We start from the raw sequence: 22055 nt of genomic DNA, 5'->3' as shown, positions 1-22055 counted from the left end.
ATTTGCTAACAAAATCAAGTTTTTATTGCTAGCCACATCGCAAAGCTTATATAGCTGTGGGGAAAATGGGCTGCACTCATTTTCTCCTTACGCTTCATCAACCAAAGCGTGTGCTGACGCTGCTTCTTTACTGCCAGCAGTGGGGACATACAGAGCAGCAGGGTATAGGTTGCCCTTCAGGTGTGATACACAATACATAGGTAGATATATTTACTCTACTGAGGACCAAAGTAAGTGTTGAGATGACCAGAGGAAAATGTATATTGACTGCAGATCTTTTACAGTTCACATTCTAGGTTACGTTTATCCTTAAATCTTGTGGTGACTGAATCTACAAACTACAAGAGGTTACATTTAGTGCAAGTCTACACCTGGGGGATGGCAGGAAGGACAAAAAGTACAACCAAAGATAGCTGAGCAGCAATAGGAGATGAAGAGAAACGCCTGACATTAAAGGTAAGCCTCCTTAACAGCTCTCTAGCAATCCCATTCCCCTTCCACAGCCACAGTCTTCCACTACACCCAGAAGAGGCACTTAGCTCCCCCAGAATGAGCCAAATTGAGGAAGTCCAGAAAGCAGAAATTAAGTAATGTGTCACATTGGTTTCCAGTGAAACCCACTCTCTGCAGAAAGCCTCAGCTGAGCTGGAGAGGGCGCAGGAACAGATCACCCAGGGCAAGGAGAGAGCAGGACTGTAATATTTAGCATCCATCAGCCATTGGTCACGCTTTGCGCAACAGAGGTAGGGGAAAATAAACTCAAAAGCTGTGCTAGCAGACTGGCAAGTACATCTTAGTGATAAGAGTAGTCTTCACATGGGGCTGTATCCAAGCAGCCTAAACTCATCCATCCTGGATCGGACTTCCTTGTGGGGGGCTCTGCAGTTTCCCCGCTCCACCCTGCACCTCCCATGCAATCTCACATGCAATTTTCTTTGCCCGAGTCGGTTGTCAGCCACGTCAGCTCCCCACCATGTTTCACTGTGCAGCCGTTCAACACTCATGTCAGCACAAGGAAAGAGACAGCAGAGACAGGGTGACCCCCAACTGGGCAATACCCACCGTACAAGTGATTTGAGTTTGCAACGGAGAAGCACTGTTTCTCCTTCACTCCCAAACAAGCAAATGGGGTTTCCTTTAGAGGATGCTTCAATGCATAGCCACCATTGAGATTTTTTAAAATTTAAAACCCAATATAAACTAGATCCTCACAAAACCGTGCTTCTTGCCACAGTTGTAGCCTCACCTCATTTTTCATTTCTTCAGTTCTGGAGCACAGGAAGGAAGGCTGCACAGGCCCACAGGCCAATGCTAGGACTACTGAACACATTCAGACAGCTTTTGGTATACAACCAAGACAACACATTTAAACAAACAAAAAACCCTAACAAAAACAACCTCCAAAAACCCACCAAACAAATTTACCATGAAACTGGAAGGCTGTTCCCACAGGCTTTTAGATTTAGGGACCTGACTGTAGATGCAAAAGAGCTTGTAATCAACCACGTACACAGCCTCTCATGGACCTGTTTTCCAGGATGAGTTTAAAAGATTACAGAAACTTTACATGCAGATGTCCTACATAAGCAATTTAACTCATTTACCTAAAGGTACAGTGTAAAAATAAGACTACTGTGCTCTCTATTACAAAACAATTGTAAGCATTGTCTGCAAATATCCCTTAGCCCAAAACAACTATTAATTGGCACCAACTGTGCCAATTACAACCATGATGCCATCAGTTGATTAATTTTAGTTTTCGCATCTGCAAAGCAATAACTCCGTTGCCTGCCTTAACATAGGCAGTAAATTCTTTCATACACAGCTCAGATTACATCCTGTTTGAAGACAACACAGATTCCTGCTTTACAACCCTGAGCACAACGGAGAAACTTTTGCACTTTGTCATCTCTGCCTTCCTTTTACTGCCCAACTACTCACCCTCTTCTGAAAGGACAAGGGGAAAAAAAAAAAAAAAGTCAGCTGTAACACCCTCAACCTGTGATTTTCACAGCTTTCAAGCAAATACTAAAGGTAACCTTAAGGTTCAATTCTGCTGGAGTAAAACAGCCATTTCCTAGCTGCTCACCAAGGCCTGTCCCATATTTACGAAAAATCCACAACCCCCACACCCACGCCCACTGAGGATGGCTTTGTCCTTTCCAATCCTCTTTCCATTCAGAGAAGCACTTCCTAGCAAGTAAGAAGGTTTTAGGAAAAACTCTGGTGGACTGCTATGGAAACCAAATACAACACAAACCAACAGCAAATCATGGACTGTTGTGTTTTTGGTTTTTTTTTTTTTTTTATGTTTTGGTGGGGTTTTTGTGTGTGGATTTGGATTTTTTTTTTCCTTTTAATTTTATAGAGGTGTCTCTTGTATGCCAAGGCAGGTATGCCTAACAATGGTAACGCATGGCATGACAAAAATACAGTGGTAAAGCAAAGCTGGTACATCCAAGGTAAATATCCATTATAAAGTGCACAGAAAAGAGGAGAAAAAGAGGGATTAATCAGTGCAGGTATAGTCAAGAAAATTCTCTCAACAATCTTCCTGTATGAAAAAGAAACCGATTATACTTGCAAGTCACTTGCAGAAAGTTTTAATAATTTGCCAAATATACAGCTATTAGAATTATCCTAAATATCACTTATAATTAAGTTACAAAAGTTGGTAGATAGCACATAGTACAATATTCTATAAAATAAACACATTTATTAACAATACCCCCTGCAGTCCAATAATGGAAAAAAATAGCAAATGAAATTACAAAGACATACAAATTAGAGGAGATTGAGTGACGGCTTTAGACACTTGAATCAAAGAAACTGAGACTAGATACATTCATCCATCAAGCATAATTAAGGTAGACTTTTAGATTCTGAAAACAATTAACACAACATCAGGTGCAATTTCACATGCTTTCATTTACCTTCCAGTACAGTTCCCAGAGTATTAAAGTGCCTTTGTGCACCCTAGTTTCATTTATGGTCAGGTGCAACACACATCATATTTGGAAATTACTTCATAGGTCACTTTTCTTAAAAAAATAACTATTTGAACCAATGTACACAATTCAAACTAAGGTGGTTTTACAGTACTTGTATTTGCTGTTGGATGGCATATAACGAATTAAACTCCAAATACATGGGGCCCATCTCCACTAAGCAAGACTACACTGAAAGATGTTTCTTGAAGTGCTTTCTGCTGTACAATCCTTAGCTTTTCTCATTTTTTCCCCTTTCAAACACCACTCCATTACATTTTTCCTTTTGATGACAACCCTTTCTGCAGCTTTCATACACAGATGGCTGTGAACATGGCAAAGGGGCAGCATTCGGCCTGTGGCTTTGGGATGGAAGGTACTTCCCATGTAACATCCTGCAAGGCTCTGCTGTAAGTTGATGCGTATGCATGGTATATTAGCCCTGCGAGAGAACTGAAGACACGCAGCATTTGGATCTTATCCATAGCGGTGACCTGCACTGCAGACCTGACCAGATGTCCTACTCGGGGCTCCTTACAAAAAGCTTCCGTCACTTCCCGCTACGCTACCTTCTTAACCCCAAACCTCCATATTACTTGCAGTACAAAAAGGAAAACTTCATGCAGTTTTGCCATCTCTCACCTTGCCCCCAAGATGTCCCTTTCAGAACACAGGTAATTTTTACACAACCTCCCATCCAGTCTCACCACTAACATTCTACTACTCCTCTTTCATGGGAAAGGGTGCAAAAGGGAAACTGCATTTCCCACAGTATTTGAGGGATTTTCATGATGTTTTTCAATACCTGCACTTTAGGAGCAGTTATGGGGCACAAGTTTTCCAGGAAATTACAATTTCACTTTTAATTTTTCACAACGATGCTACAGAAGGTTATTGGTGGCAAGAGCTAAAGAAGGCACTCAGGAGGAAAGCTTACTTGGAGAAAAAAAAGCAGCCACAAAAAATTAGGAGAGAGGATGAACAACTAATCATAACTGTAAACAACAGATGTGGGTGCAAGTCTCTATCCTTCCACTATCTTCCTATACTTGATAGTACTTCGCACCAGCAAATAAGAGAAGTTACGATATTAAGTTCAGGCTGTAAGCACCCCCGCCTGCCACGAGCGTCACAGGTGGTGCCTTCCCTTCCCCACCACTGCTCCCTGTGAGAAGGCCCGCTTTAAACACTGTGTAGTCCAGACCCAGATCAGCAGGAGCTCTCTGCAGGTGAGGAAGTTTTACTGGGGCTCTAGGTGCGTAATACACTAACAGTACTTAAAATAAGTGCACTGAACTATTTCAAGAACATACGCACTCTGTTAAATCAAACTAAGGGGAATTAGTGATCTCCTAATCTACTGAGTACTTCAGAAGTTCTCCATGGAACTATAGGGTTATGGAAGAGAATGGTCTGACTATGCATTACAGCAGGAAAAAAACAGTACAAGTTTCATGTGAATCACAACAAAAAGTCTCCACTTTAGTTCCTAAAATTATCCGATTACAGTGTTTTAAAATTTCATAATGGTATCGTAATTTCCAATGTAATTTATGCAACAAATTCCATCCATATCCAAAAATAATCATGTATGTAAAGGTTTTTTTTATAAAACTCCATACAATTCAAGCTCTCATTAGGTAAGCCTATACACAATTCTCACAATAACCAAAGTAGAAAGTCTTCAGAAAAGCATATTCTGAGAAAGTACACAAATGACAATGCTTCCCTGAATCTTTCCTTTTGACAATCAGCTCTGCTAAATCAAACTCTTATTGCTTAAAATCAAAACAGATGGGTTTCATCAACGGCAAGAGCACTCAGATACACCACACCAGTCTGGGGAAGTGACCTGCTCTCAGTTTTATGAGACAAAAATACCTATATGCCTGGTTACCATTTCCATAACTATTTCCACGTACCTGTCGCCTGTCCTGTACACTTCATACAGACAACAAAAGAAGCATCACTGAGAGGGAGGGAGATCAATGGCAATGCACACATTTATTGGCCAGTACCTCCCTCATCATTTTCCAACTAATTCTGTAATCTGTTTAATGATTTCTGTGAATACATCTCCAACTGTAACTGAAACGAATCCGATCAGATAGAAATGCCTGATCTAAAATGTGCAAGAACAATGTGAATAACACCTTTGCAGGCTCAGATTCACAGTTGGTACTATGCCAGAGCATCCCTACAGCAAGCTTTATTTACACAACTCCCAATTAAAAATACTGTTATCGCTCAAGCTACATTTTAAAGTAACAGAAATATATCCATAGTAACTACTGGTAAAAAAACATGATAAAATTATTTATTTTTTTTTAATTCAAAATATTCTGACAGTTTAACAATATTCCAGGTGCATTACAAACACTGCCATAATCAACACAACAATCAATACCTAAAGAGCATTCAAACACTGAAGACTTGTATCTTAAAGCAGAGACAGGAGAAGGTGCATACTAAAAGCATACAGATAATTTCCCAATAACTGACTTCGAGGCAGATGCCTGATTTTTCCAGCACAAAATGGAGTAAAATCCAGAAGACAAAAGACAGAATGAATTATAGAAGAAAAAAATTCAGATTTAGAAGTGTTTTCCCCCATATTTTCTACAATACATTGTGAATTTATCACACAAGGCCACTGCCAGCCTCGACTACTCTAGTGTTCACTATTTACGGGATAGAACTACAAAATCTTAACAGAGAAACCAGCGCTGAAGCAAACAAAACCACAAACTCTTTCCAGAATATGGCTTAAATTAGTTCACAGAGAGTGGGGAATACAGTAACTATATGGTGCAGTGGAAATACCAGGTAGGAAAAAAAAAATATTTCTCATCCTGATATTTTCGCCTCAGCATTCACCACAATTTGCATAATTTTCTTAACCAAAGGTACCACCCTTCCTACAAGCATCATTTCCCATGCTTCAAAAACATCATGTTACCAACAGATGGGTTTCCTTCTTGAATGTATTGGCCAATATTAGCTCTAAAGTTTAACCAATATAGTTTTATACGTAATACCCTGTTTCTTCCAACTAACCCAGGCTCTCAAATAGAGCTAAACCTTCAGCTTTATTTAAAACAGCGTATTTGCTTGAAGAAGTATTTCTTTCCAATATAGAAAACAGATGTCAAATCAAGAACTTGCAGACATGTACACAAATGAGTGCATAGTGCAGAACACCACACAGAGAGAGCAGCAAGGCCACAGTGTCACATTAAGTCCACACATACAAGATGTATGTTTCCAATAACCAAATCCATTCTAAAAAGTTTTATTTTTCTGGGGCTTGCTTAAAGCCTTAGAATCTTGCTCTATGGATGGCAAAACTCCTCCATCCCAACTTTCCATATAGCTGACTATATACGTATGGTACAACAGCCATGTACACAGCATACAGAAGACACGCACCAAAAATACTTTGGATACATCATCCTGATCTCAAATACTCCATATGAAAATGTGGAATTTTCCTGTGAAAAAGAATGAAGTGGGACAACTTTCAAATTATGCAGCTTGCCTGTGTATCACTAAGGAAAGAGCTGGCTTTAGCCGAGGGTAAGAGTGTCACAACTCCACTGCAACAAACAGAGGTACATCTGGTTGCTCCAGGGCTGAACTCTATCTTCGCAGTGAAGGGTCCTTCACCTGTACTGGTCATCGTTTCCAGTTGGTGCTCCCCAGCAGTGGAAACGTGAAACGCTTGCTGCAAAACTACAAGTGGCAAACAGCTAGAGGAAATCTCTGTATGCTTACTCAAAATGCTTTCTTTCCCCATTCAATTAGTTTGCTTTTAAAAGCAGTGTTTTTGGAGAAGGGCCATCAGAACAAAGGAGTGAAGCATTTCCCTTAGTCACAACATCAGACACTCCATTAACATACTGACTTAATCTCCTAAACTGAATTAGTTCCTGGAACATCTCACATTTGCATGTTTTTACTCTTTCTTAGGAACAAACAGTTTCTCTAGCAGTTGTGCAGTTTAAGCCTGTGAAAAGTATTTTACTCCAGCATTTTCTTAGCACCTCAACACAAACCACATTGTAGCTTGTCTATGGTGAGCATTGGCTACCGACAACCACCCAGAGTGCCCACACCAGGGCTGAAACAACAGTAACATTGTCCCGTGACACTGAAAAGCACTTTTTGATACACCGGCTTCCAGGTCAGACTGCTGACTCAGAACAGGATTTCACTCAAAGTAGGTTAACTCCAGTTATCCAAATACAGTAAACACAAGAGGGCAGTGCTGCGGACATCAATCCTGCACACTAGTTTTCAGTCCGTTTTCTAAAAACCTGTTAATGGAGATATGGCTCAGTGTCAAGGCTAAGTGGGCAAATGTTATCTACGCTAAAGTCGTTAGGGGAACTAGCATAATCCTTCCTTACTGTACAACTGTACTCCTTGGATTTAAGCCAACCACGTATGTTTCATTCTACTAATTTACCTATCCTGCTTCATCTCAAATATTCTCATCCTTTCACACTTGCTAATTAACGATCAATTATTTTCCTGAGTGAGATTATAAAAAGTTAAACCCTTCTACCAAAAGTACAAAGACAAATAAAATATAGAACAATACAAACCCAGTTATACAGCATTACAAGTGCAGAAATTCTTCGTGTTGTTGCTCTTATTTATCATTGGCCCCAGTAAAAAACATAGCAAAGAATTTAGTTATCCAAAATATTTTGAAGTACTGTGATTAGATTCTTCAGACCATAAATGTAGCCCTCATCCTTTGTGTTGCTAGGGAACACATGAGCAAAATCTATCATTCGGACTTCTACGTTTGCACTTTCCTTGGTCTCTGCTGGCATGTGACAGAAAACTTTTTCCAGTTGGGGTATAACATTTCCGTTCAGATGCTCTTGCGTAATGCATGTGCTGCTTTTCCACACATTGCCTTGCTCCAAGTTTTCAACTTTTAGTGAGAGTTGACTGTGGTGCCTCTTTGAGTATGCCTTTTTGTGAAGTGCATAAAATTTGGACAAGCCTTTACTTACAGAGGCCTCAATTTTTCCATTCTCTGTAGAATTTATTACATGAATATTATTATTATACTCCAGTATGTCTCCACCTGATAACAGTCCTTTGGGCACTCCTCTCTTTTCTGCCAAGGTGACATCACTCAAGCGCATGGTCGTTGCCTGACACAAACCTTCATAAACAAACAGTAATGAGCTTGCATAAAAGTTGAGTTGCTTCTGGCCCTCAAACCACTCCAGAATTTTTTCAATCTTCTGAATGCTGGCAGCTATCACATCTTTTCTCAAGCAGTACCCACTGTGGAAAAACTTTGAGATGCCTGCAAGAAATAGACACATTTCAGGATTATTTTCACCTCTGAGAAGAAAATGGGTTTCTTTTCTTTTGGGATTAGAATAGTTCTCTATTTGAAGAAACAGACACCATTCACATAGTTCCCTTTCAGGCAATTATTAACTAAAATAGAAGCACACCATGAACCTCTTGATACCTTCAGTCACCTCAGCTGCATAAGGCCAGCTGTATAGTAATACCACAGATACGGCTTGGATTGCAAGTACAACTAACTAATCAATTTATCAATCAAACAGTAGATTAACATGATTCCTGCTCCTCGGGTGACTCTAGCAAGTATCTGGGCAGTTTTGGGCAAGGACCCTTTAAATTCCCCAGGAACAAACAAGCTCAAGCAGCTCTTTATCATGGGTGACAGAGCTAAGTTAGTACCAGGTCTGGAGAGGGGGATGTTTGGGCATCTGTACTTCTGTCCCTCCACGAGGAATAGATGTCAACTAATAAGTAGTTTGAAACAGTTATCACCAAACAGCTATATGATGGTAGCTTTTTTATTTATTGTTCATGTAGAGCAACATACAGATTGACTTCAACCAAGAAAGTCCTGTAAATTGACAGATGCAATTATAGCAGCTTGCTACTATAAAAACCTGGACATATTCACAGAAGACAACCAGAAGAAAAAATATGCTTATTATAAAAATATTTATTACTTCTAAAATATTTCTATTTAACTATAGTTTCAAAGCTGCAAAGAAACTGAATTCTATGACTACCACCCCCTTCGTAGTGGTAAAAGACGGGATGAGAAAATTCCTATAGTTGACACTGCTGTTATATCCAACTGCAAAATTAATTTAGGATCAACAAGCAGTTCCAATGATACAGGAAACAGCTAAAGACCCACCTGGCAAGAGGAGAAAAAAAGACTTTTAGAAGGGGAACACAAAAGATTATTTACTTACTTATTCAAGGGTATGGCAAAAGTAAAGGAAAAACAACCAAGAGCACCAAACCCTGACACACAAACTCCCTTACCATCCTTTACTGTTTCCTTTGTCAAGCTCCTTCCATAGTGCTGGTTTTGCGTCTCATAGCTGTCAGAAGTGACATGGTAAACCTGCAAGAAACAAGGAGATAACTCTGTACTTATTTGCAACAACCAGTATTTCCGCAGATCTAAGAGACACCTTAAGACAGGCTACAAAACCTTTGGTTCCCTGTACCCTCCCGCAGACTGAAGTTGCTTGCAGCAGCCAGCACTGCCCTCTAGTATGCTCATCTGCAAGGGCCTCCCCTTCACATCCTGGGGTCTATGCTGCAGCTTTCCAGCCTTAGAAAGACCATCACCTTGGCAAAAAACAACGTATCCATTAGGGGAAAACACTTTATATAGCACCTCCCTTGAAAATAAACGCCAAGACTTGAAACTGTGGTACTCCTACCCATGCTACTATGACTATCAGTAATATGTAACAAGCTACAAAATTCAATGCAATTATTTCGCATTCTTAGAATTATAAAAATATTTAGCACAACAGCAAAACATATCACATGACCAAGAAGGCCTAGCTCCGTGTGAAACCCACCCGAAACTACAGGTTAATAGTAAATATATATATATACATATACACACTAAAATGACAGCAGCCCAGTGAAAGCTCGGTTCCAGCCTGGATAGCAGTACATCACCACTTGCCTGAAAGGGAGGCAACTCGTATGGGTACAGTTTTGTCCATATCAGGAATTGTACAAGCTCAACAACTTAATTCAAAAGTGTTTTACAGAGACACATTTTCTCTCGAACTGAAATAATTTCCATAGTAGTTACGTGCCAGCCAGCCAGGCCCAAGTATAATTTGTTTATGAGAGTGCAGACAATTCTTATTTGCAGAAATAATGGTGTTACCAAGCAGGCAGTTGTCTCTGGCAGAAACTTTGTGCTTGGCATTTGTTCAGACCACCCAACCCTGCGGCACCCATCCTGGCTGCAGTGCTCTGCCCTCCCTTCACCCACCCTAAAAAGAAAAGATCCCAAGGAAAGCAAGTCGGGGTGCACTGGTGAGGCACCTGTCCCCAATTCCCTCCTTTGGGGTCTTTTTCTTGCTGTAATCCACAGAGGAAGTCCAGGGCAATGAAACATCAGTGCATAAAAGGAGGTACATGAGCAGTAACAAAAATAAAAAAAAAAAATAAAAAAAAAATCAATTCCTTGTTTTCATGGCAGCCCCCACCCTGCCCAAATCCTCTGCCCCCATCCAAACCACACCAAGCACAGTGTGAAAACATATGTTCATATGTTAAATCCCGCTTCACAAAGTAGCTGGGAAGAAAAGTCTCAAATAGCTCCTGTTTTGACAATAAGACAGAATTAATTCAATTCAGGGTCCCCAAGGAACTTAAATCACAGTGCGTGGAAACTGATTTAAGTCATCAACCCTGAGCAGAAGGGGCAGTAAATAATTCTGTTTATTCTAAAGAAATAACAGTTGTAAGTCTGAATGTTTCAACTTGCTTGGTAGCAAAGACACTTCCCACTGTTATGATTCCTATTTCCACTGTTATGATACATACAGAAACTGAGGCCCTGATGTCTATAAATTGCAGATGAGAATAGCAGAGGTGAGTTATTCTGAAACAGCATCTGAGTAGTGAAATTCCTGGTTTCATGAAAACAATCATTTTTCACACATCCCCCCCCCCCCTTTTTTTTTTCCAAAGCACAGAAGAGATATACAGCATACAACGTCTGAACCAAAAGATTAGTTCCATAAATACCCCAGGTACCAAAGCTACTTTCAAAAACATACCAGAAGTTTCAAAACTCTTTTGAAGAGCATCAAGCCAAAAGTAATTAAATAAAGCAAGAAATAAACTACATCGCTTAGAAAGAGGGTCAAGAGTCTGATGACTACATCTAAGTTTTCACTAGCCATGTCTTCATCTTAATAATATTAAGTGTTCTCTTTTAGTTGGTCTAGGGGCAGCTTCCTCCATACACCAGCACTGCAGCACGCTCCTGAACGAATAACCTTGTTTACAAGAACCTTATCTCTTCCATGAAGGAGCTAACAGTTTTTGCGATGTGGGCACTTGCTCAAAAACGCTGATTAAGATCTGCAAGCTCATTTTGTTTTCCAAAGAAAAGCTGGAGCAGCACATAAGCCCCCTGTGCTTCTGAGCTGGGTTTCCCATGAAGCTACTCTACCTCTTCTCATAATTTGCACAAAACCATTCCCCCCATATGGCTCTCTATATAGTTTAAAAATACCCAGGCAGATGTGCATGTTTTGCATTAACAGTGCATTTTTAACTATACAAAACAGTCGATGACAAACTCGCAGGTCCCGCACACATACCAAACGGCGTAATGTATATATTTAACTATCTCGTTAACAAGCAGAGTCAGAAAATCCTCAGTTACCAGCGGGCTTGACTGCAGACAGTAGTATTAAAGGAAAACACATACAGGTAATTGTGTAAGTATTCTCCATGTTAGCCAAAGAGCTGTCTCTCAATACTGCTTCAAGCAGTATTCAACTGCAAGGCGGTGACTATTTGAAACGTTCCTGGAAAACCTCAACCAAATACAAATAAATTAAGTCCCATCCTGATAGCAGAGGAACAGAAACCCAAGCTCATACAGAAATAAACTTTCACCAGTTTTGGCTTCACCCACACCTACCCCTGCAAACACAGCTATGGCCGGTGCTGTAGTAGCAGAAGAATACGATGAACTTCTTAAATCTACAGACCCCTTGCTTCACTGTGCTTTTGTTCACTCCATTACCACTGCTAGTCTGCTTCTAACCCTTCCTAAAAGGCTATTTCCCTTTGAACCAACTTTGTTCTAGCTGTCTGTACTAGCCCACTTCTGTCAAATGATGACAAGTCGAGTAAGTCAAATCTGTAACCTTAACAGTGGCTGAAAATTTATTAGACAGGAAAATTTAATTTCTTGTCCACCCACCACAGGTTGTTATGTGTTTGCTCTGTATTCACAACGAGTTTCAGTGTATAGTGCATGACAAAGAAAACTTTACATCACCTTCAACAAAGCTCCCACTTGATCAATGATTTTTGTACATTCTTACTACACACCACCAGTGCTGCCTAGGCTGACAATGTGAAGGCTCCTCCTCGTGCCTACAAGCAGCTCCCAGCCAGCGAGGTTTCTGTAGGAACATTAACTGGAATCCAGCATGCCAACGGGTTCAGTGTTTTAACTAGTAGCAGTAGGAACTCTGTGTGGGCAGCACATAAAAAACCCCAGGTGATTAACTGTCACGGGAAATTACCTTTAGACTTTTCTCAACCTGCACTTGGCTTTTATTTCCCCATGAGGTGTTGAGTTATTGCTGTTTGCACATGCACACATATTTTTGTACCCTTTTTTTCAATTATGGTTAGCTCACTTGACATTCTCAAACTGAGGGAAACCTTGAACTACTAAGTTGGTCCAGTGTGGCTTTTATGAAGGCACAACCTTGTAAGATCTCAACAGTTTAGAAACCTTGCAGCTGCGGCTTTAGGAAATAAAGCTGAAGACAGGATTGAGGAAAACAAGTATCAAATGTTATGTCGTGTTGTTTACAGAAATTCAGTACTGACTTCCATGGCAAGGCAGAAAAATACACACTGTTCAAATACTTATCTGTGGCAACTCCCCAACTTCCAGAAACTATGATTTAAATACATATTAAGACTAGCCTGTTTGGTGGAGATACAGCTAGCACAAATAAAAATATCTATTAAATAACTCACAGAGCTCTTTCAGATCTGCAAAAAATAATAACCAAACCACATCACTGAAACTGGGGGGAAAAAAATCCCTATTCTGAGCAGGCTCATACGGTACTGCAGAGGGGCACCTGCAAAGCACCGGCTAACCCGACTGCACACACGTGGGGACTCGCGCCACTGATGTCCCTACGCACTAGCTGGTGCCTGGGAAGCTCCTGCGGAGCTCCCGGTGCCCATCCCTGCTTCCCCACACACCCCGCGAGGGCAGCCTGGGCCCTGCTCCTCTAAGCGAGGACACTGAGGTTAGATAGATGCTCTGACGCCGAGACACCCAGATGTCAATGGGCAAAGGGCCGAGATGTCCACCCCCCGTATTTTTTCCATAAACATGCTTAATGGTCACCCCTATTTTACACTCACATAGGTAAGAGTGAGCGAGTGTTTAAATGTTACACAGAGTTTTCTGTTTACAGCAAGGCACCTCTGCCCTCACAACTGGCATCGGAAGGTCAGTACGCAGCCTGCTGCCAAAACTGGAGCCAAGCTGAAAGTGGGAGTAAGCAGGCAGCACCCCAATGAACGCAAGGGCGTCCAACATCAGCATCAGTCCAGCACCTTCGCAGGGACTAACTCCAGCGCCAGGCCGAGACCCACCCCCACAACCTGGCACCTTTTACCTGGACATCATGATTATCCCTAGGTAAATATACAAGTTCCCTTCATGTCTGAAGAACCAAGGTTCCTCTGCAGTCCTGTGATGTGTCAGGGACCGATCCTGCCACAGTGGAAGATTTAAACACTGAGTTTTAACAAGCCTTTTCTTTTCCAAAATTAAAACAAGAATTTGAAGAAAAGAAATTACAAAAGGATAAATTTAAAAAAATACCTTCTCTTATTTCATAGTACTGCTTTATAGTAATACTACAACACCAGTACTGCTGCTGAGAGCATGCCCATATAGCTAAATCCATTTATCGAAACACACATACACATCTTTTAAAAAACAAAACAAAAAACCCAAACACCCCCCCCCAACATTATGTTGTCATTGCTACACTACAAGTGACAGAAGTACACACATCCCTGCTTGTTGCTGGCTGGAAAATTCAGCCTCGGAAGGATGCATTCCTGCTCCCCCACTTCTAAGGCTGTACTTACATATTATTCTGTCTGCTTTGCTTCTTTGTTCTTCTAATATTTGACAGAGTGCTTTATATGATCAAGTACACCACCAAATGCTTTTACAATCAATATAATGTTTTAGTAAGGTCCTTACATAAGTAAGTTGTAGAATGAAATTATGTTTTGACTAATTGACTGAAAAAAGACTAATAATCTCCTTAATAGAAGAAGTAACAACACTCCAGGTAAATCATGAACCATTTTAAAAATAGCTAAATACATTATTTTGGACTCCCACAACTTCCACAGAGCACCTCAATAGAATGTATTTCTTTTATGCCTCCTTTTTATATAAGGGGGTGAAGGAAGGAGCCATGTCTCGTCTCATCCATGATCAGCTTTTTCCAAACAGAGGAAATCTTATTAGCCATAAGGACACAAGTGGACCAGCTGTCATATACACAACAAGTCCTTCATGTAAGGAAAAACTGCTGGGGAAAAAAAAAAAAAAAAAAAAAAAAAAAAGGCAAGCCAGGGTAACCATCTGCTAAAACTTGCCTGAAAGGATGACAGATTAATCTCCTGAACTCTACAAATGAAGTACTGCTGCAAGATACCCTTCAATTCACCAGCAGGTGCCAGACTCCATGGAATTGCCGCATTCAGTTCTGCAGCATGGATTCAGCACCATCAGACTGAGAAACAGATGAGCCAAAGTCAATGGCAAGAACCAGGGAGTGAAAGCAGAAAGGGAGAAAAGCAGAGGAGGCGGAGATACGAAGAGGTAACAAAGCCAGCAGAGAAAAACCAACAAGAGCCTTGAGTTACTGCTCATTTCAACCACTGCAAACATCTATTTCCAGACTTTTGGGTTTGTTTGGTTTTTGTTTTCCCAGGGCTTTTGGTTGGTTCCTTTGGTTTCACTTGTTGGGTGGTTTTGTGGTTTTGTTTTTTTAGTTTCGGGGTGCTCTGTGTTTAGTTTTTGTTTTGTCCACCTGTTTTCTTGAACATCAAAGACTGAATTATACTTATAAACGTAAAAAACAACCAGCTGATTAGTTTTTACTGTCGAAGAATATGAACACTAGATGCAGGATTTAATAGCTTTATTACTCCTCCCTTCCCAAATCTTGTTATTAACACATCAGAGCTTATGAAAATTACGATACTAGAACGGTTTCATAAAGAACTCAGAAAATGGCCTCAGCTACCGTCAGTTTTAAAATAGCTTGCAGGAACATGTGCTGCAGATTAGGAAATTCACTTGTAAAAACAGCTTTAATGAGGTATATGCATTACTGCATGCAATAGTTCATAGGCACAAGCAGTAAAAATAGATGATGGATTATACTGGTGAAGTTATATGATCACCAGTTTATGATTTAAAAACTGCTTCAGAAATATTATGGACTACGTGATCTTGCAATCAAGATGTTCTGGAAGAAAAAAACCGAAAACCTGCAGACATCAGGAATTATGGTTTCTGAATGGATTGCAAATCCGAAATGAGATCACAACCCACACATTCTGCTTGTGTTCAGCAGCATACAAAATACTCTATTTTTAATATTGCTTTCACTGCAATGATAATTCTTATATATTTATATTTTACTATTGAAACCATACTGTAAACTTTTATTTTTGCTATTGGAACTGCACCTTAGTTTTCCAACTTCTATTTAAACTCTCACTAATAACAAATCTATGTCCTCTTCTGTTAAAGAAACGGTTCCACTAAATATGAAATCGGGTTTCTAACAAAGCCATTGAAATGACTGTTTTCTAAATGCATTTCCATGCACTTATTCTGTCTACTCAGTGCATTAAGATGAATGTAGTTTAGCATATGCCAAATGCCAGAGCCATGTACGTAAATCAAAGCTCTGCCAGATAGGAGACTTGCTTCTTTTAAAGACAAACCATACATATTCTATATATAAATAGATGACTCTTCATTTACCAGTACATCGAAAAAAAAAGGAAAAAGCGCTGTATCAACGTCTTTTGGGGTGAAAACCCACTATAAATAAATTTTTGGGGTAAAAAACCCCACTTGTATCACATTTTTGCTTGTATCTCTTAATGACAGTTTATATGCGTACTTTAAAAAAAACACAGATAACTACATTTTCTATTTTTCCTGGGCCCCTTTCTTGCTTTTCTAAAATAGAAACTTAATAAACAAGCCCACCTCCGTGTTAAAAACAACACTGAACAGAGAGATTAAAAACAAAATGCTCTGCTTTCTGAATAGTGTTGTACCATGTTTTGTCCAGCAAACACCAGCAACCTTCACCCAGCACGTCAGCCGTTACAGGCAGCAAATGCCCAGCAGAGTGTTTTACATTATGGCCAGAATCTTACAAATATAAAAGCAAGCAGACAGGCAGAGAGCACCCCACAATCAAGAGGCAGCAAGCCGAGCAGAGAAAATGCCTCATGAAATGCGACTTTGCTAAGTGTTGCATGAGTGGAGGTGGAACCTTTTGAATTCTTTTAGGAAAATAATTTCCAACATGCAATTTGGTACCAAAGGCACAAAACAAATGTCATCTAGTCAAACATCAGATGGGAAACCGCAACGTTTTGGGGAACCATCATTATACATACAGTTTGAATTACGGAATCGAAAGAATTTCTTCAACAGGATAATGACACCAATAAATGACAATGTTGGAAACAACAGTCACAAGCAAACACACTGTGGAAGCAAGCATTCATTTCTTTTGCACTGTCATGAAACAAAGGATGAGAAGTACATTGTTATACACGAGATAAGAAAGGTTATGTAACAACATAAGCCAAATCCAAAGCTATAATCTCCAGCCTTCTTTCTCCATCTAAACTGACTGTTTTTTGACTCGACTCCCACGTTCTCTCTCATAAGCTTACATAATTACTGCTCATGACCACTATAATTTATAGCTGTAGAAGCTGATCTCAAGACAGAGTTAAGGCCGAGAGCCTAGGCAATTAAGTACAAAACATTACAGAGATATTACAATTATTTCAAACAATGATGCAACCTGTGTGCTGTTGCTATCTAACAGCAAAGAGCAAGCTTATCAAAAGTCTTCAGCCATTTATGCTTGTTGATGCAGAGCTTAAGAAGCCCTAGCTTTGTGTACATGAGAAGGAAGAAAAAAAAATCTCCTATCAAAAAGGAAATTATTCTTGTGCCAATCACAACAGAAAAAAATTACTTTAAATGCATTGCATCAGGAATTCATTACTGACATCAACACCTCTGTTTCTGATGCATAAATGTTCTGGACAGTTTTCTTTATGTTGAAGTTTTAGAGTAGCCAACACACAAATATTGAATTCCCATTTTTCTCCTCACCTAACTTAAGGAAACCTAACAGATTTAGTACAGGCATCTGCAGGGGCTTATCCATCTGAAATTAACCTTCAACTGAGAGCTGTTCCTCCAGAACGTAAGAGGTTTTTTCCTGATGGAAAGCTTTTTTAAATGCAGAACATAAGCAGCTATTTCTAGCTACATGCATCATTTGTCAAAGCTAACTTACTCTTCCCTAAATAGAAAAATTACATTTTAAAATTATTTTTTTTAAATCAACATGAAAAATTTGGAGACAATTTATCATTATTACAAAGACTGGCTCAGTACATAACACTCTGCTATAAGCCTAAAAGTAAAAAAAAAAAAAAAAAATTATAAATTGAAACATTTGCTATGCAAGAAGAATTAATTGCAGCTACATTCAGTTTAAAAGTCCCAACCCCTTTCTTGTACACGCATACAGAATCCAGGTTGCAAACAGATTCCCAGGAGGGACACAGCCAAGTTAAACACCTGCTGTGAACAAGAGTAGTCTTTTGGAACATATTTCACACAACACTTGATACCAATACTACCAACATATTCAGGTAACATTTTATTTACACAGAACTCCAGAGGATTGTCATTTGCTAAAAAAAAAAACAAACAAAAACAAAACAAAACAAAAAAAAAAAACAAAAACCACAAACCACCAAAAAAACCCAAACCAAAACAAACCCAAACCCCTACTACCTGCTCTGTGTGGTGTGGGACAACAGGCCAGAGCATAAGCTGAATTTGAAAACAAAACATGTTCTTACCCTCATGCCAAGAACCAAAAAGCCAATCTCTTCCATCAGCGGGTACTTGCTGACCTGCTGCTGTATCTTCTCAGCTGAAGCATATGGATCATAACTTTTCTGACCTATTTTTACATCCATTATGCAAGGCTTATTAAACTTACGGGTCACATCTTCCAGTTTTAGATACGTATCTGTTAAAAAGACAAAACTTTCATAAACAGTGGGTCAAAGCAAAATAATTATATAATTTCTGCTGAGCTTCTGTGGAGGAAGGAGACTAGTTCATGGCTTAACATCATATGAGCTCTTTAAAAGTCAAATTTGCCTCGGAACACAGACTAAATATCATGGTCATTGACACCCACAAATTCTCTTGGCATTAAGTTCTAAATGCCTTATTGTTTAGAAAATTGTATACAATTAAAGTGTGCTAACCTAGCACTCAAATTCAAATCATTGCTCAGATGAAATGAATGAGTAGCTTTTATTATGCCATTAACATACTTCAAATAGCATTAATAAGCACATACAAAAGCAGGTTACTACATGGCCAGTTTTGCAGTGGAGACTGCGTTCTCTTTCTGTGTGTGAAAGGGCTAGAATTAAAACTGCAATTTTTCTTTGTTTAATTAAAAAATTAAATTAAAATTTCAGACTTGTACACCACAGGGGTCAAAATGCATCTCACTTTTCTTTTTATCCTACTCCCATCTGTGCTCTTTTCTCACAGCACACCGTTTGGGGAAAACAATCCTCAAATCCCAGGCTGCCTTTCATCTGTTTCCAGAAGTTCCTTTGGGAGGGTGGGTGGACCAAAAAACCCCAAACCCTTGGAGTGCCTGAAGATTTAAAGGACCATCCAAACCCTGGTCAAACTGGTTTATGCTTTTCTCCAGTACACCCAAGAAATTATTACCACCATGATCTACAGTGCCGACTGCCAGAACACAGCAAAAACACAAGATTCAGTAACTGCTTGACTGACAGCTCTGCTTGGACAAGGTTGCACAGATCTCCGGCACTTGCCAGCACACAACAGACACCAAGACAAGACACAGCATTAACACACATCTCATTCTTCCCATCAGTGTCTGCAAATCAATCTGTTATCAGCCACAAACTTCACATTGAAGTTTGGTTTTCTTTCAAGTACAGCCTGTTACATCAGTGTGTTTCTTGGGCTTTAGGGCAATCTGAATACACAAAACTATTGTAGTATTCCCCATTCCTGCAGCATAACCTAAAATGAGATTGCCAAAGAAAGCAAAATGAATTCCAGTTTTAAGAGAGAAGAGGGACAGTGGCTTGTTTTAAGTTACTTGTCTGCTGTACAGACAGGTAACAAAACCAGTTACAAGTCAAGATAAAGGGAACAAGCAATATTCCATTTCCACTTAATAAGCAGAAACACTTTCTTACGGGTAAGAAGCAGGAGGCGCTTTTATTACTTTAGTAAGTCCTACTTAAAGCTTCACTTTTTACACCATCACGATCAAATGCCCAATTCCCCAAAGTACTTATGTATCAATCTGAAATAGGTTTTATTTAATTCTTAGATGCCTGCTTTATGTATAAATGAGACTAAGCATATTGTTAATTTAAAGTCATTCTCGGGAAAGCATGTGAAACTAATACGCTACTTTATAAAAATCCAGTCTCCTAACTCACTGCAGCTTACAGTCCTTTCCAATGTCCTCTGGGCTACAGAATCAATCCAGAGATTAATTATAGACTAGCTCACCCATAAACCAGGTAACTGCAACTGCAGGGATGCCCAGCTAAAGTAACTCATACTTAACTTTGAGAAGCCACAGGCAGCAAACATACTCTGTATTTGCTGACTAGATATCCCCTAAGGAAAACCAGGACAAATAGAGAATACACTTCCTAGTAGGGAAAGCATCACCTGAACTGCAGGTGCCACATCTTCTGTTTAAAGTTTTTATACACTGATCTAATTCAGTCAGATATTAACACAGCTTTTGTGGGGTTTTGGAGAATTGCTACTAAATCCAAGGGAGTCCATACAACCTGTTAGCTATCTGTTATTAAAACAAAAATTGTAAAAATCTAAACACCACACTTCAATCCTTTTTGCATATTACAGAAATCACTGTAATCAATAGATTTGTGTCATCGCTCTAAAACAATCCAGAAAACAACTAAATGAAATTCAAGTTTTTCAGTGCCTAGCTCTCAAAAGCACTGAGACAAAGGTATGCCGTGGGAGGTGGGGAAAGAAAAACAAAAACATCTCAGAAAATGGCTGCGCTCCTTTACCACCAACTCCAAAATGCTTTGGATTATGTTGTGAGCACCTCCTGACTCAAACCGTTACAAAACCAAAATTATACAAATTGCAAGTTGCCACAAATTGTACAAATTGTTTAGATGCAATATTTTTATCAACCCTGAAATCTAACTGCATATAGTGTGCAACATCTATTTCTATAACACAACAAAGAGTGAGCCCATAAAAATAACTAGCTTAAAAAGAACTTAAGTCTCCCAAAACCTAGCATACTTCCCTTCAGACAACAAGTGGACAAGATTACAAATGCCTTCAATGGAAAGAGCATGACTGAGTGCCTGTGGTCATCTGCCATCCTCTGTCTCACTGGTCCAAATCCCTCTTCTAAGCATACAGCACCAACATTCAACACCTCCCAAATATTTAGAAGTTCTAAATATCTGTCACTTTTCAGTTCCCCATCCATTTCAGATCTATTAAGCTAGATCATCTCTTACTGACCTAAAAGTGTAACAATTACTATTTTTAAAAAACTAAGCATTAAAATAACTTAGGAGCTAACACTAACCATGGGAAACACTAATTACTTGGCAAAGCCTGTAAACTATTCTAAGTGACTCATCTCTCTCACACTTTCTAGAATTATTATTTAAATCTTCCTCATAAGCTAAGTGCAAGCTCAGAATTAAGATTACATTACACCTGTTCAACGCACACTCCCACTCTCAAAAAGCTTTTTGTCCTTGCAGGGAAAACAATGCTGCCACCACAGATAAAGCATTATACCAAGCTATTTTTCCTCAGTACAGCATAAAAAAAAAAATGCATCATGTGTTTATGCTTCATTTTTCCTGGCACTGTTCAGTTATTTGCACTGTGTTCAACAGGCTACTGAAAGAGACCCCAAAACCACAGTATCAGAACACACCCCAACTTGCAACGTTTCCCCCTACAGTATCTGGAAGCATTAAGACTAAGGCAAACAAAGCTTCAGATGGAAACATTGGTAGGTATCACCTTGAAGTCAGGTGCTCTCATTGTCTTTGAGGATTTGACCCCCAAGTGTCCTTCTGAAGGTCATCAACAAGCCTGCAGCTCAGCCTAGGTAACTAGCACACTATCCTTCCTCTCCTTGTTTTGTTAAACAAAAAACCAGATTTTCCAAGCAGTTCAGATTTTCTATACTATTATGTAGCACACTGCTAACGCAATGTGTTTCTGAACATCATGCATTTGCCATCTAAAACCAGGTTATATTAAAATCTCCTACAGAGAAAATAATTTTAAGGATTTTTGCATCTTAGCTTTGGTAGGTAATCCTGACTATACATCTCAAGAAATTAAACAAATCATTCCTCAGAGGCTTACCCTCTGCCTTTCTGTTTTTCAGGGGCAGGGAAGATGGCAGGAAGACGTGGCTTCACTTACTATTTACATATTTTATTGCACTCCCAAAGGAGACAAACCAACACCACCAACATTCATTCAGCAAGTATGCATGACATGAACCACTGCAGACTTCAGCACGTACATGCTGATGCATTCAGTCCTCACTGGAATCA

The 22055-nt window shown here is 39.5% G+C and overlaps 1 protein-coding gene across 1 annotated transcript in view; it reads right to left on the bottom strand.

The window, feature by feature from the left end:
* Positions 1–2587: 2587 nt before the first annotated feature.
* The window catches only part of IPMK (inositol polyphosphate multikinase), a 44406-nt gene continuing 24938 nt past the window's right edge, over positions 2588–22055 (bottom strand). Inside the window, exons 4-6 of the mRNA XM_055793831.1 lie at positions 18261–18433; positions 9330–9411; positions 2588–8316 (exon numbers count right to left, since the gene is read on the bottom strand). Of these exons, the coding sequence (XP_055649806.1) occupies positions 7682–8316; positions 9330–9411; positions 18261–18433 (890 nt within the window). The 3' untranslated portion in view covers positions 2588–7681. The remainder of the gene's footprint in view (positions 8317–9329; positions 9412–18260; positions 18434–22055) is intronic.

The sequence above is a fragment of the Falco peregrinus genome, chromosome 1 (genome assembly GCF_023634155.1).
Source record: "Falco peregrinus isolate bFalPer1 chromosome 1, bFalPer1.pri, whole genome shotgun sequence".
Classification (NCBI taxonomy): domain Eukaryota; kingdom Metazoa; phylum Chordata; class Aves; order Falconiformes; family Falconidae; genus Falco; species Falco peregrinus.
Note: the sequence above shows the minus strand (reverse complement) of the source record. Positions and strands in the feature narration are given on the sequence as shown.